Source organism: Diceros bicornis, chromosome 31 (assembly GCF_020826845.1).
Source record: "Diceros bicornis minor isolate mBicDic1 chromosome 31, mDicBic1.mat.cur, whole genome shotgun sequence".
NCBI lineage: Eukaryota > Metazoa > Chordata > Mammalia > Perissodactyla > Rhinocerotidae > Diceros > Diceros bicornis.
Genome location: NC_080770.1, coordinates 11,988,509 through 12,004,268, shown reverse-complemented (window position 1 = coordinate 12,004,268; position 15,760 = coordinate 11,988,509). Strand labels below are relative to the sequence as shown.

Genomic DNA, 15,760 nt, shown 5'->3' with positions numbered 1-15,760 from the left:
TGCTACCGAATAATGATTGGGTCAATGAAGAAATCAAAGGAGAAATCAAAAAATACCTGGAGACAAATGAAAATGAAAATGCAACATACCAACTCTTATGGGATACAGCAAAAGGGGTTCTAAGAGGGAAGTTTATAGCAATGCAGGACTACCTCAACAAACAAGAAAAATCTCAAATAAACAATCTAACAGTGCACCTAAAGGAACTGGAAAAAGAAGAACAAAGCCCAAAGTCAGTAGAAGGAAGGAAATAATAAAAATCAGAGCAAAAATAAATGAAACAGAGACAAAAAAAAAATAGAAAAACTCAATGAAACGAAGAGCTGGTTCTTTGAAAAGATAAACAAAATTGACACACCTTTAGCTAGACTCACTAAGAAAAAAAAAGGAAGTTCAAATAAATACAATCAGAAATGAAAGAAGATAAATTACAATAGACACCTCAGAAATACAAAGGATTATAAGAGAATACTACAAAAAGCCATACGCCAATAAATTGGATAATCTAGAAGAAATGGATAAATTCTTAGACTCATACAACCTTCCAAAACTGAATCAAGAAGAAATAGAGAATCTGAATAGACCGATCACCAGTAAGGAGATCGAAACAGTAATCAAAAACCTCCCAAGAAATAAAAGTCCAGGACCAGACGGCTTCCCTGGTGAATTCTACCAAACATTCAAAGACTTAATACCTATCCTTCTCAAACTCTTCCAAAACATTGAAGGGGAGGGGAGGCTTCCTAACTCATTCTACAAAACCAACATTACCCTGATACTAAAACCATACAAGGGCAACACACATACAAAAAAAGTCCAGACTCGGAGTCAGAAGAATGAGGCTCACCTCCCAGCTCAGCCCTCATAATCTGTGCAAACTTAAGACACTCTCCTAACCTCTCTGCTCCTCTGTGGTCTCAGCTGTAACTGGGGGGGCATGGTCCTAGAGAAGCCCGTTTTTTTACTTGGACCATCTTGGGGAAAACATTTATAGCTGTCCTCCCATCCTCCCCAGCCCGCCTTTTTTTAATGTTCAAAATGAATGCCATTTACTTGAGTTCTAGGGTGACCGGGGACTAATATTAAAACTTGGTTGCATCCCTTTCTGCATAGAGGTATGTCGATGAGAAAACTGGGACTGACTTTTAGCCACTACCGTGTTGACAGCTGGCTTGTTGAGAAGTTGCAACGTGGAGGCGGCCAGTGTTCCACACTTTCGCCCTGAAGTTAAATCCCAGGTGGCATCGTGAAGCTGGGCGGGCTGCCCAGGGTCACAGGCACAAATCACCGAGACTGATGGAGGCATTACCACAGGCCATCGTCACAACTCCATGAGGTGGGACCGTCACAATCCCATTATACAGACGGGGGAGTGGAGACCGAAGGTCCCACAGCTCATCACAGCTGAGTAGGGCTCAATCCTGGGTTCACAGCATCCCAGATCTCACACTTTACCACCACCCTTTGTGTCTTACTGGACAGAATGGTCTCCAAGTCCTTTGCATCTCTACAGTCTTCAGTTTCCATGTTCCTCACTCAAAATTCATTATTGCTGCCACCATACTCAGATTAGGACCCCATAACTCTACTAACGTCTGGAGTGGATACCCCAGATGGCCTTTGCAGCTCCTATCCACGGCAGACACTTCAGCCTGGGATATGAGGTGAGCAGGTCAGAGACGAGCCAAGAGGAGGGTGTCCTGGGCAAATATGGGTGTGATCTGTGCAGTGGGGCCTGCAGAATAAACTGGGATTCAGTGGTAGGAAGTTGCTGAGCTGGTGCCAGCATAGTTCTCTGTCTCCCATCCCCATCTCACTTCCCCCATTAATGACAGCACTGTCCTCTTTCCATGTGTCATGCAAACTGGGCTGCACCACCCAGATCCCCCTTCAGGACTGACAGATTTATTCCCCAACTGCTGGAAGGCTGTTGGCTGACAGCTCTTGGCCATCAGCCCTCAGAAGGAATGGCCTTGGCTGAAAGGAGCTGCCTTGCCCAAGGTCACGCCCCTTATCTGGGGCGGCCCAGACAGAATGACTGGTCAACATGAGGGCACAAAGCTCCACCCCCTTGCCCCAACTCAGGACAACTCTGAAGGGCCATCCTAGCCCCAGAGTTCCCACAGGGCTTGGCTGAGGCCTTGGGACTGTAGGGCAGCCCGACTTCTCCCTCCTGCTTCCCTCCCTCTGGCCCACAGGTGCTGATGCTGAGTACAGGCCCTAAGAAGCTGCCTGCCTGCTGTTTCATCTCAGAGGTTCCCTCCCTGGCAACCCAACCTGCAGAGTCCTCTCCATGGGTCTTTTCCTTTCTCACTTGGAAGTCCCCCAGTGTCAAAGGCCACCAAGCGCTAACACAAGACCTTTCCCCACGCAGCCTGTTGGTGTAGGCTTTGCTCCAAGCTAGGGGTTGAGGTGGGCGCCGGTTTACCCCCTGTGGGCTCAGAGTGAAGTTCTCCCACCTTTCCAAAGGCGAGAAGTGAGTGAGCTGGCAGCCTGGGGGACTGAGACAGCCTTTAATCAGGAAACATCAGGGAAGGACACATGTCTGCTGGTGGCACAATCCTGGTGGAATCCCAGGGTCTCTCTGCTCTCCTCCTCCAGAGAGGAAGCTCAGCAGACCAATGTTTCTCAAGAGACAAGCTGACCACGCAGTCCAGGGAGGATGCTGTCCGTGGAGAATGTACTTGCTCCGTTCTCACAGCACATTCCAAATGCTTCTTGAGAACAAGGCTACATTTGGCCCTGGGGATTTTCCATCCCGTCCAGGAGCCCTCAGGGAGTGAGCCTTGGGCATCGGCAGCCTCGCTGGTCCCCTGCAAGCTCCCAGGGCCGCTGGCAGAGTTTCCCCTGTCCGGCGTCTCTGGGGCAAGGCCCTGAAGTGGAGGCCTGCTACCCAGTGGACTCCTCCTTGCTTGAAGTCCCCATTGTGGGCTGCCGGGGACCGGGGCTCGTGGTGTCCACCAGGGCTGCAGAGAGTCTGGAGGTGGTGGGAGAGAGTCTGCGAGGCCTGAGGAGGGTGGCAGAGGTCTCTGAGGGGCTGGTGCCCATGACGGACAGGGCTGAAGCTTCAGTCCGGACAGCAGCAGGCAGAGAAGGCCGTCTTGATGCTGTGTGGGCCCCGGACGCTGCGGCCAAGGGCTCTGGTGTAACAGGAGGTGCCCCAGGAGCCCTGGGAGAGGCTGGAGGTAGAGCAGAGGCTCCTGGAGGGATCAAAGGCCCTGAGGAGGGCCGAGAGGGCTGGGAGGCCCCAGGCTCCCCTGGGAACATGCCCCCCAGCCCCGAAGGGAGTGAGGGTGAGGCCTGGGCTCCTGAGGGGCTCATGGGTAAAGTCTGTGTGGTAGACAGGTTCGTTCCTAAGAGGAGCTGGAGGAGATGGAGTGCTGGCCTCCGAGGCAACACTGCTGGGGGCCCCGGGCAGGAGCTACAGTTGACGGGGGCCCCAGTGTCTCCACGGGGGCTCCGAGATGCTTTGCTGAATTCCACGTCTCCACGAGGGGAGAGCCCCCTCCTTTCTTCCAAGGAACCTAGAGAGAGGTGGGGAAACAATATGCACACTGGTTCTCCCCGATGGCTGAGGCAACTCTGGGATGACTTGCACTGGGGACACATGCCCAAGCTCGTCCTCTGAGGGGACTCACACAGCTGGTGAGGACCAGCCGGCTCCTGGCTCCAGGGAGAGAAGACCCAAAAGGAACCAGGAGCAGAACGAGGCAGTTCACCAAAGTGGATCTGCTAGGCATTGGCTGTGTGACCTTGTGTGAGGCACATAACTCCCCTGGGCCCCTGCTTCCTCATCTGTAAAATGGGCATATTAATAATGACTGCACATGGCCCCTGTGAGGACTGAATGAGCTGATGCATGGGAAGTCTTAGCCTAAACCCGAATGTCAACTATGGACTATGGGTGATAATCACGTGTCAGTGTCAGCTCATCGATTGTAACAAATGTGCCCTCCAGTGCAGGATGTTGACCATGGAGGATGCTGTGCATATGTGGGGTCAAAGGTGTATGGGAAATCTCTGTACCTTCCGCTCAATTTTGCTGTGAAGCCAAGACTGCTCTAAAAAAAATAAAGTCTACTGGAAAAGACTTTTTAAAACAAAGTCTCAGCCCAGGGGCTGGTCCCATGGTGTAGCAGATAAGTTCAGCACACTCCACGTGGCGGTCCCTTGGTTCATGGGTTTGGATCCCAGGTGAGGACATACACCACTCATCAAGCCATGCTATGGCAGCATGCCACATACAAAATAGAGGAAGACTGGCACAGATGTTAGGGCTACTCTTCCTTAAGCAAAAAGAGTAAGATTGGCAACAGGTGTTAGCTCAGGTCCAATCTTCCTCACCAAAAAAAAAAAAAGTCTCAACCTGAAGCCTAAGCACATCCTACGGCCTTAATACATGGAAGAGAACAAGGAAAGTGAGGCTGAAGGCAGCAAACAGAACAGGTGTGATCAAGGGGAGACGGATGTTGTCAACACACAAAAACACTCAAATGATTAGAGTGGTGTCAGCATCATGGCCAAGTGAGCTGTTCCCTTAGTCTCTCTCCACTAAGTTATAACCAAATGGACATTCATTAACCAACAGAGGATTCCCTACACAGCACAATAGGATGTCTGAGAGATTCATGCAGCCATACTTCTGAAAGTGGGGGTATTGGATCCCCAAGATGCAGTGGAAGGAGGTGAGTGGATCCCCTCCCCCTGCCCAGTAGCAGTGATCTAGTTCGTGGATCCTCAGACAGCAGCTGGCGAATGACTGTAAGAGGAGGCAGCACAGCAGGCAGGCCTGTGTGCAAATACTTTCACTTTCAGAGTTGCAGATGGTCCCTCGGGAATGCTCCACACCAAGTGGCCCAGCTCTGCCACCACATGGGCGCCTCCACCAGTGTAGCAGCCCAGGCAAACTTCCCATGAGCACAGAGCAGGCCCACGTGCTCGTGAAAGAAAGCACCCGCTCCTCCACAGCACATCCGCTCAGCTGTCCTGGGCCAAGGCATCAGATCCACAACAGAGCACCTGCACCCCTGTGTGTGACCCCCCAAGTGGCTGGGGCACTTGCAGACGAGCAATGCAGACGAGCCTTATCAGCTCAACTTCCAGCAGAGGCGCGTGTTCAGAAAACACAGCTACTGCCGCCCCCCAGTGGTGGCAGGTGGAATCTGCGACCAGATACTACCACTGCGCAATGGCAAAGGATAACTTCATCAAAGACCATGAAGAACTACACCAACACTCCAGAGCAGAAGAAAAATAGCAAGTCTCCAGAAACCAATCCTGAAGGCACAGAAACTTACAATCTGAATGACAGAGAATTCAAAATAGTTGTCATAAAGAAATTCAATGAGAAGAAAACTCAGAAAGACAGTACAGTGAATTCAGGAATAAAATTAATAAGCAGTGGGAATTCTTCACAAAAGAAATTGAAACTCTAAAAGAAAAACCAAACAAAAATTCTGGAGATGAAGAACACAACAAATTAGATAAAAACAATCTAGAAACCTTAAAAAACACAACTGATAAACTAAGAGCTGGTTCTTTGAAAAGATAAAATTAAAAAACCCTTAACCAGACTCACTAAGAAAAAAAGAGAGAAGGCTCAAATAAATAAAATTAGAATTGAAAGAGGATAAATTACAATGGACACCACAGAAATACACAGGATTATAAGAGAATACTATGAAAAACTATATGCCAACAAATTGGACAATCTAGAAGAAATGGATAAATTCTTAGACTCATACAAACTCTGAAAACAGAATCAAGAAGAAATGGAGAATCTGAATAGATCAATCACAAGTAAAGAGAGTGAAACAGTAATCAAAAACCTCCCCAAAAACAAAAGTCCAGGACCAGACGGCTTTCCTGGAGAATTCTACCAAACATTCAAAGAAGATTTAATACATATCCTTCTCAAACTATTCCAAAAAATTGAAAAAGACAGAACGCTTCCTAACTCAATCTAAGAGGCCAATGTCATCCTAACACCAAAACCATACAAGACAACACAAACAAGGAAAACTACAGGCCAATATCGCTGATGAACATAGATGCAAAAATCCTCAACAAAATATTGGCAAACCAAATATAGCAATACATTAAAAGGATCATACACCATGATCAAGTGGGATGTATATCAGGGATGCAGGATGGTTCAAATCCACAAACCAATCAATGTGATACACCATATTAACAAAATGAGGAATAAAAACCACAGATCATCTCAATAGATGCAGAGAAAGCATTTGACAAGATCCAATATCCATTTATGATAAAAAGTCTCAATCAAATGGGTATAGAAGGAAAGCACCTCAAGATAAGAAAGGCCATATATGACAAACCCACAGCCAACATCATACTCAACAGGGAAAAAGTAAAAGCCATCCCTGTGAGAACAGGAACAAGACAAGGGTCCCCACTCTCACCACTCTTATTCAACATTGTACTGGAGGTTTTCGCCAAAGCAATTAGGCAAGAAAAAGAAATAAAAGGTAGGCAAATTGGAAAGGAAGAAGTGAAACTCTCACTGTCTGAGGACAACATGATCCCATATATAGAAAACCCTAAAGAATCGATCAGAAAACTATTAGAAATAATCAACAACTGCAGCAAAGTTGCAGGGTGCAAAATCACCTTACAGAAATCAGTTGCATTTCTACACTCTAGTAGTGAACTATCAGAAACAGAACTCAAGAAATCAATCCCATTTGCAATTGCCACAAAAAGAATAAAATATCTAGGAATAAATTTAACCACGGAGATGAAAGACATATACACTGAAAACTATAAGACATTATTGAAAGAAATCGAGCTGATATAAAGAAATGGAAAGATATTTCATACACATGGATTGGAAGAATAAACATAATTAACGTGCCCATATTACCTAAAGCAATCTACAGATTCAATGCAATCCCAATCAGAATCCCAATGACATTCTTCACAGAAATAGAACAAAGAATCCTAAAATTTACATGGAACAACAAAAGACCATGAACAGCCAAATCAATCCCGAGAAAAAAAGAACAAAGCTGGAGGCATCACAATCCCTGACTTCAAAATATTCTACAAAGATATAATAATAAAAACAGCATGGTACTTGCACAAAAACAGACACACAGATCAATGGAACAGAACTAAAATCCCAGAAATAAACCCACACATCTACAGACACCTAATCTTCAACAAAGGAGCCAGGAACATACGATGGAGAAAGGAAAGTCTCTTCAATAAATGGTGTTGGGAAAACCAGACAGCCACATGCAAAAGAATGAAAGTAGATCATTATCATACACCATACACAAAAATTAACTCAAAATGGATTAAAGACCTGAACATAAGACCTGAAACCATGAAACTCCTAGAAGAAAAGACAGGCAGTACATTGGGCTTAGCAGGATCTTTCCGAATACCATGTCTACTCACGCATGGGAAACAAAAGAAAAAATAAACAACCGGGACTTCATCAGACTAAAGAGCTTCTACAAGGTAAAGGAAACCAGGAACAAAATGAAAGACAACCCACCAACTGGGAGAAAATATTTTCAAATCATATATCCAACAGGGGTTAATTTCCAAAATATTTAAAGAATTCACACAACTCAAAAAGAACAACCCAATCAAAACTTAGGGAGAGGATATGAACAGACATTTTTCCAAAGAAGATATACAGATGGCCAACAGGCACATGAAAAATGTTCAACATCACTAATTATTAGGGAAATGCAAATCAAAACTACAAGGAGATATCACCTTACACCCATCAGAATGGCAATAATTAACAAGAGAAGAAATTACAAGTGTTGGAGAGGATGTGGAGAAAAGGGAACTCTCATATACTGCTGGTGGGAATGCAAACTGGTCCAGCCACTATGGAAAATAGTATGGAGATTTCTCAACAAATTAAAAATAGAAATACCATATGATCCAGCTATCCCACTACTGGGTATTTATCCAGAGAACTTGAAATCAACAATTCAAAGAGATATATGCACCCCTATGTCCATAGCAGCATTATTCACAATAGCCAAGATGTGGAAGCAACCTAAGTGCCCATTGACTGATGAATGGATAAAGCAGATGTGATATATATATATATATAATGGACTAGTACTCAGCTGTAAAAAAGACAAAATTATCCCATTTGCGACAACATAGATGGACTTCAGGGTATTATGTTAGCGAAATAAGCAAGACCAAGAAAGACACACACCACATGATTTCACTCATATGTGGAAGACAAACAAACACATAGACAAAGAGAACAGATTAGTGGTTACCAGAGGGGAAAGGGGTTGGGGGGTGGGCAAAAGGGGTAAAGGAGCACATATGTATGATGATGGATAAAAACTAGACTATTGGTGGTGAGGATGATGCAGTCTATACAGAAACTGATATATATTAATGTATACCTGGAATTACACAATACTATAAACCATTATGACATCAATAAAATAACTGAAAAAAAACTGGAATTATTACATTTTAAAAATCATCAAAAGGACAGTCACACAATTCTGTGAGTAACCTAGCTATTCTGCGAGTGGTTACTGTATTGTACACTTGGAGCGTGTGAATCATGTGGTATGTGAATTTTTATCTCAAGAAAGCTGTTGTGTTTTTTAAATTATCCAAAGGAAATAATTCGTATTCTATTTCAATAGAACACGGTTTCCCATTAAAGGAGCTCTCGTTAGGAAGAGGCACGTGGTGAACATAGCTGAGGCAGTGTGTTCCAGAAGGAGCTGAGCTCTGTACTTCACCTCTTTGGGCCTCAGTTTCCCCATCTGGAGGCAGGAGAGCAGAGTGGGAAAGAGCATGAGGTACGAAACCAGAGAGACCTGGGCTTGAGTCCACCACCACCAACTAGAGCGTGGGATCAAGACAGAGACTTAATATCTCTGTGCCTGTTTCCCCATCTGCAAATGGAGCTGATAATAGCAGGCAAGCTCGAACGTTCCGGGGAAAATTTAAATGTGGTAATACAGGTAAAATGCTCCAGACACCGCCTGGCACCTGAGCTAATGATGAGTCTCTAGACAGCAGAGGGAATAATATCTCTCAGCTTGCACAGGAGTCTGTGGTGGTTAAAGTGGAGTAGATCTGTAAAGCTTTCAACAGTTCCCAGCACAGTGGCCACATGGGCTCAGGATGTTTCCAGCCCCACCAGTCCTGACAGCAGCGATTCATCCTCAGATCTGAGGAGCTGTCCTAAATATACAGCATCATCTTCAAAAGGTCAAAGGTGAGAAACAGATATTTTATACAAGAGGAAATCCAGGCCACAAACCAGTGGAAAAATTCACCGTCTTTCTGGAAGTTTAAACAACGTAAACTAGCCACACTTAAGGTACTTTACGGACATGTTAACTTGGAAAAATTAAATTCAAAACATATAGTGTCAAGGTGGTAGGAATATGAGGAACCAGCTGCATCACTGTAGTTTCCTCTTCCTCTGGACTCCCGTCTGGTAATGTGCTGTCACGTTGTAGGAGGTACCAAATCACTCACTTACTCAACCTACTGACCACAGGGTCCAAACACAAGTCACAAAATTGGAAAAGAGTTGTCTGACCAAAGACTTTTCACAGGAGGTCCATTATGGATAGGAAAAACAAAAGGAAAGAAAGAAACCACTTAAATATCACCCAAAAGGCAGGTGGTGAGCAGACCAGTATATCTGGGAGGTTTTTTAAATGGCCAGCAGTGGGCCACTTCAATACTCCGAAACCAGGTGTTACAGTAGTTGTCTGTGTCCTGTTTATACCTCTGCAAAAAGTCCATATGGACAAACACGATGGAGAAAGACAAACAGATGAGAATAATTTTCAGGAGTCAATGCATCATAACAGCTAAAAGCACTGACTTTGGGCTCAAATCCTGGCTCTACTGCCAATCAGCTGTGTGACCTAGAGTACCTCACTTCACCTCTCTGTGCCTCAGTTTCCTCATCTTGAAAATGGGGATGATAATAGTACCTATCTCAAAGAGTTGCTGTGAAAAGGGAATGAAATAAGATATATAGACAACACAGATGGCCAAGAGGTATATGGAAAGGTGCTCAACATCACTAACCATCAGGGAAATGCAAATCAAAGCCACAATGAGATATCACTTCACATCTGCAGGATGGCTATTATCAGAAGATAAGAGATAACAAGTGTTGATGAGGATATGGAGAAAAGGGAACCCTTGTGCACTGTTGGTAGGAATTGGTACAGTCACTATGGCAAACACTACAGAGGTTCCTCAACAAATGACAAATTTTCTTGTAACTACCATATGACCCAGCAATCCCACTTCTGGGTGTTTATCCCAAGAATACTAAAACACTAACTCGAAAAGATATCTGCACCCACATGTTCATTGCACTATTATTCACAACAGCCAAGACATGGAAACAACCCAACCCATTGATGGATGAACGGATAAGAAGATGCGGTATACATACACAATGGAATACTACTCAGCCATAAAAAGACAAAATCGTGCCATTTGCGACAACATCGATGAACCCTTGAGGGTATTATGCTAAGCGAAATAAGTCAGACAGAGAAAGACAAACACCATATGATCTCACTTACATGTGGAATCTAAAAAACAAAAAAAAACTGGGCTCATAGATACAGAGAACAGATTGGTGGTTGCCAGAGGCGATGGGTGGAGGGTATGCGAAATGAGTGAAAGGGGTCAAAAGGTACAAACTTCCAGTTATAAAATAAATAAGTCATGGGGATGTAGTAGACAGCATGGTGACTATAGTTAATAATACTGTATTGCATGTTTGAAAGCTACTAAGAGAGTAGATAAAAGTTCTCATCACAAGAAAAAACAAATTTGTAACTACTAGACTTATTGTGGTGATCATTTCACAACATATACAAATACCAAATCATTATGTTGTACACCTGAAACTAATATAATGTTATAGGTCAATTATACCGCAATTAAAAAAAGAGAAAAGAGAGGCGAGCCTGGCGGCATAGTGGTTAAGTTCACGCACTCTGCTTTCGTGGCCTGGGGTTCACAGGTTCGGATCCCGGGCGCAGACCAACACACTGCTTATCAAGCCATGCTGTGACGGCATCCCAGATATAACGTTGAAGAAAACGGGCACAGATGTTAGCCCAGGGCCAATCTTCCTCAGCAAAAAGAGGAGGATTGGCAAGAGATGTTAGCTCAGGGCTCATCTTCCTCACCAAATAAAAAAAGAGAGAGAGAGAAAAAAGAAACATACATATGATGTTCCCAGACATATACAAGTCTCAATACATATTAAAGATTACTCTTCTGCAAAGTTGATTCAGTTCCTAAATTCTAATTTTTAAAAACGGAAGAAAGCAGAGGAAGAGGTTAAGGAAGGAGGTAATGAAGAAGAAAAAGGAACAGCAAACAAGCTTGTCAGATGGGACGTCATGCTGTGGCATAAGGAGCACTGGGGAGGGTAAGCAAGTTTAGGCACGGGTGTGGGCTCACCACGTGCTGGCTGTGTGACCGTGAGCAAGCCATGTTTCCTCTCTGAGCCTGGATTTCTCACATCCAGCCCTCTACAAGTTCCGCTTCTGGGAAGAAGAGCAAAGTGGAAGAAGACAGTGGTGAAACTCCAGCACCCAGAGGCCCACTGACCTGAGCAGGTGGAGCAGCAGTCCCCGGGGGCCACGGAGGGGTCAGAGCAGGCCGGCTGGCAGGGGATCCTCTCACAGGTCACCTCTCCCATCTGGGGAAGCAGAAGGACACACATGAGGAAGCCCAGAGCACCTGACCTGCCCAGCACAGCGCCCCCAAGGGCCTCTTGCACCAGCACTGGGACCCACAGAAAGATCCCGGGACAGAGGCCACAGTGCCTGGGTCTCACCTAAACAACAGGTGAAGCCAAACACAGCAGGGCCGCCTTAAGGAAACCACAAAGAGGGAGGGTGCTGTCAAATCCAAAGGTATTCCGGCAGGTAGTTCAAGTTGAAGAAGGACAGGGGGAAGGTAGGCTTACGTTGGCTAATGGGCTCCGAGTTTTGCAAAGGGACAAAAGGCAAGGAGCAGCCCCTGGCCGGGTAGCTCCTGGCTTCCCAGGCCCAGCTCACCTGGCACGTGCACACAGTACAGGGCTCATCGTCCAAGGTGAACACCTGGCCGTTCACCACCTTCCTTCCCTCGTAGTTGCAGTCTGCGAGGGCAGAAGAGACAGGGGCCCGTGAGAGCCAAGGCCCACCCGGGAGCCTCGAAGGTGGGGCGGCTGGTCCCACTCACCTCGGCACACCGGGCAGCACTCGCCATCAGGGTGGAAAGGGTAGGTACAGGTGACGGGGCAGTCGACGGGCGAGCAGGCCACTGAGCCCAGCTGCAGGACACAGAAAACGCACAAGGCCCTTCGTTTTGGGCGGCTAATGGGACACTCGGGAAGGACAGGTCACAGAGCCATGGAGTGCCCATCAGAGCCACCAGGGCCGTCTCGCTGTGCCTCGGTTCTCTCACCTGGCAGATGAAGATGGTGGTGGTACCTACCTCATCGATTCTTGCAAGGATTAACTGAGTTCATGCATCTAAAGGGCTGGGAGCAGCAAGAACTCAATAATACGAGTATATTCAAGATTCTGCTACAGAATCCTGGGCTTGCATCCCTCACCTGCATCCTCAGTGAGAACCCCTGGGCCACATCTTATACTGTAAGGAGCCGGCCCCCAACACGCTCCCTGGTCACCCAACAGCAGAGGACTTTTGCCAGGCAGAGTAAAGATTCGCCCTGGGCAGGGCTGCAGGGAGCCGACTTTCTCCATGAACCAGAAGGGACCTGCCTCTTGGAGGTCTCCAGATTTTGCCTCTAGGGTTCAGGAGCTGATGGCAGTCCCCAGGGAGTTTCTGCAGACAGGGTTCAGGTCTGGGTGGTCCGTACCAGGCAGATGCAGCTCAGACACGGGTCCAGCACAGATGGGAAGGTCTGGTTGTTGTAGAAGATTCTGCCTGTGTAGGTGCAGCCTGCCAGAGAGAGCACGCGGTGAGCACCAGCTAGGGGATGGCCAGTCACCAGGCTTCCGTCAAGGCAAAGGTCCAAGGCTCATCTAGGCAGCAAAGGTCAGGCTAACTGGCTCGCCAGGCGGTCACCCAGGGGTTGGGAAAGAGATAAAACACACATCTGGATTGGGTGCTTTTTTTCACGCTGGATTCAGCAAAGGGATCAAAGTGTCTTCACTTCAGAGTTCTGCCCCCAGCAGGCTCAGGCCAGAGGAACCGGGAGACAACCTGGGTGCCAGACACCACAGCCATCCTCTCTGCACCTCCCCACTCGGCCAAACCCCAGACCTTCTGGGACCTTCCCCCATACCTCTCCCCTCTCCACTTCCCATACCCATGGAGGCCCCATCTGAGTGCTGCCACCTTGATGATATTTACCACATACTAGTCAGTGCAAAAGCAGGTGATAGGACAGTAGGGAAATATTTTATAAAAAATATATATATATAAAATATATATTATATGTTAGATATAGATATATAGATATAGGTGCACGTTATATAGATTTATAGACTATATATAGATATAGGCATACATATAGATATAGACATAGATAATGCTATTGATATTATATCACAAAAAGAGACTAGAAAGACAAAATCACAAGGTTAAAAGTGGTCATGGGCCCTTTTTAATTTTTTTTTTTTTTTTGCTTTCTGTATTTTCTAAATGTTTTATAATAAAATGTTACTTTTGAGATAATGTAAAAGGCAAAAATTACTATAAAAAATAAAGTGTCGAGCCAGCCCTGATGGCCTAGTGGTTAAAGTTTGGCATGCTCTGCTTCAGTGGCCCAGGTTCGGTTCCCAGGTACAGAACCACACCACTCATCTGTCAGTAGCCATAGTGTGGCGGCAGGTCACACAGAAGAACTAGGAGGACCTGTAGTTAGAATATACAGCCATAGCCTAGGGCTTTGGGGAGGGGGAATAAAAGAAGAAGATTGGCAACAGATATTAGCTCAGGGCGAATCTTTCCCAGCAAAAAAAAAATAAAGTGCGTGACCCAATGACTGTAAAAAAAAAAAAAAGATACAAAAGTGATGTTTGTGGCTGTAAAAAGTTGTGCCACATAAAAAAATAAAATAAAGTGTCGTTTTTATTCTCTCTCCCTGTTCTCTGACCGTTCACAGATATGGATAGGCTGCGAGCTGCACATATCTTCATATCTGCTTCCAGCACCCAGACAGGGCCTGCCTTGGGCAAACAGACGTCTCTGAGGCTCAGGTGCCTCATCTGTAAAATGGGGCTGCCTCGTGGGGCTGTTGTGAGGATGACCTGAGGGGAAGCATGCGTGGAGCCTGGTATAGGGTGAGCCCGGATATGGCGGCCCCGAGAATCCCTGCCGTGTGCAACACTCCCTGGGCTGGGAATTACCTGCCGAACAGTCTGGGCAGCACTGTCCAGGGATCCGAATCGGGTGAGGGCAGGAGTCCACACAGTCTGTCCTCTTGCAGCTCACTGAGCCATCTGCCTGGAGGAAGGAGGACCTTCACCCAGACCCCACCTTCGACCCCTGTCCCCACCTCCCCACCCCACTCCACACTCCCAGCCCCCACAAGAAAGGGCAGTAATGCGAACTGGCCAAGGCTTGCCCTGAAGGGCACCATGCTGCAGCTGGGAGGGGGCAGGTCTCCCCCAAAGAGGACCAGCTACTTGGGAAAGGGGGATGAGCCTTCCAGACAGGCTTCCATCGCCAAGGAGAGGGAAGGTCAGAGCTGGGCCTTGGTCTTCTCAGCTTCCTGCCCCTCTCCAGCAGCAGCCAAGGCTGCACCATCCCCCCATCCAAATGCTTCTCTCAGCTCACCCCAAACCTATGGAGTATAATAAAACCCTATTGTTATAGAAAACCATTCCACCGCAAGTGTCTAGTCTAGAAGACAGACGCACCATACACCATACACCATACACCGTTTCTTTTTTTTCTAAGAATCTGAATATTTATGAAACTTTGGTGTTACTTTCTTGTAACACGGAGTGCCCTTGATTAGTCATAAAGAAGAAAAAAGGCATCGAATGTACTTTCCTCCCCACTCTAATGCCAATGAAACGTTCCCAGTATTATAAGGGTCTAAGGCTTCTAACAAAAGGCACATCAAAGCACTTGAAGGCTGCTTCTCACATGCTAATGTGGACACAGGTTACCCGGGGACTAAAATGCAGATTCTGAGTCCAGAGGTTCCCATGGCCTTGAGATTCTGCATATCCCAGGCTCCCGGCTGGTGCCGAAGACACTGCTGGCACAGGAACCTCATTTTGAGAAATAAAGCTCTAAGCTCTGAGACAGTAAAAGCTCTCTTAAAGTACAGTCATGTGTCGCTTAACGACGGGGCTACATGCTGAGAAATGCATCATTAGGCGATTTCATCATTATGCGAACACGACAGAGTATAGTGAAGGGGAACAAAATTTGCCACCCCAAAATGTGTCCCTTTAACATGAAGATTATTTTAGGCTGATGATTGTTAAGAAACAAAAGACTCAGAAAGTTTTTCTTGTTACCTCCCTCTGAGCTGCCTAAAAGAATTCAGATAAAAAACCCTGTCTCGGGAAGTGAGCTATCACCTTAGCATAACATGAACTAGGTGGCAGACAGGGAGAAATCTAGAAAAGCCTGTTGGTTGGGTTCCCCGCTGTGTACTTCTGTTTCTGTGTGGCCAAACACTTGTTATCCAAACGTCGCTTCTTTTCACCTGCCTGTGGATTGCCTTCCTTCCCTTTGAAGTCCCTGACTCTCTCCACCTGCAACATCTTCT

The 15,760-nt window shown here is 46.2% G+C and overlaps 1 protein-coding gene across 3 annotated transcripts in view; it reads right to left on the bottom strand.

Annotated features, from left to right (window-relative positions):
- Positions 1 to 587: 587 nt before the first annotated feature.
- The window catches only part of VWCE (von Willebrand factor C and EGF domains), a 37,429-nt gene continuing 22,256 nt past the window's right edge, over positions 588 to 15,760 (bottom strand). Inside the window, exons 15-20 of one of the 3 annotated variants that reach the window (XM_058526727.1) lie at positions 14,382 to 14,478; positions 12,887 to 12,969; positions 12,244 to 12,334; positions 12,078 to 12,160; positions 11,626 to 11,716; positions 588 to 3,524 (exon numbers count right to left, since the gene is read on the bottom strand). In XM_058526727.1, the coding sequence (XP_058382710.1) occupies positions 2,890 to 3,524; positions 11,626 to 11,716; positions 12,078 to 12,160; positions 12,244 to 12,334; positions 12,887 to 12,969; positions 14,382 to 14,478 (1,080 nt within the window). In that variant the 3' untranslated portion in view covers positions 588 to 2,889. The remainder of the gene's footprint in view (positions 3,525 to 11,625; positions 11,717 to 12,077; positions 12,161 to 12,243; positions 12,335 to 12,886; positions 12,970 to 14,381; positions 14,479 to 15,760) is intronic. The other 2 variants (XM_058526728.1, XM_058526729.1) reach the window with 2 other exon arrangements.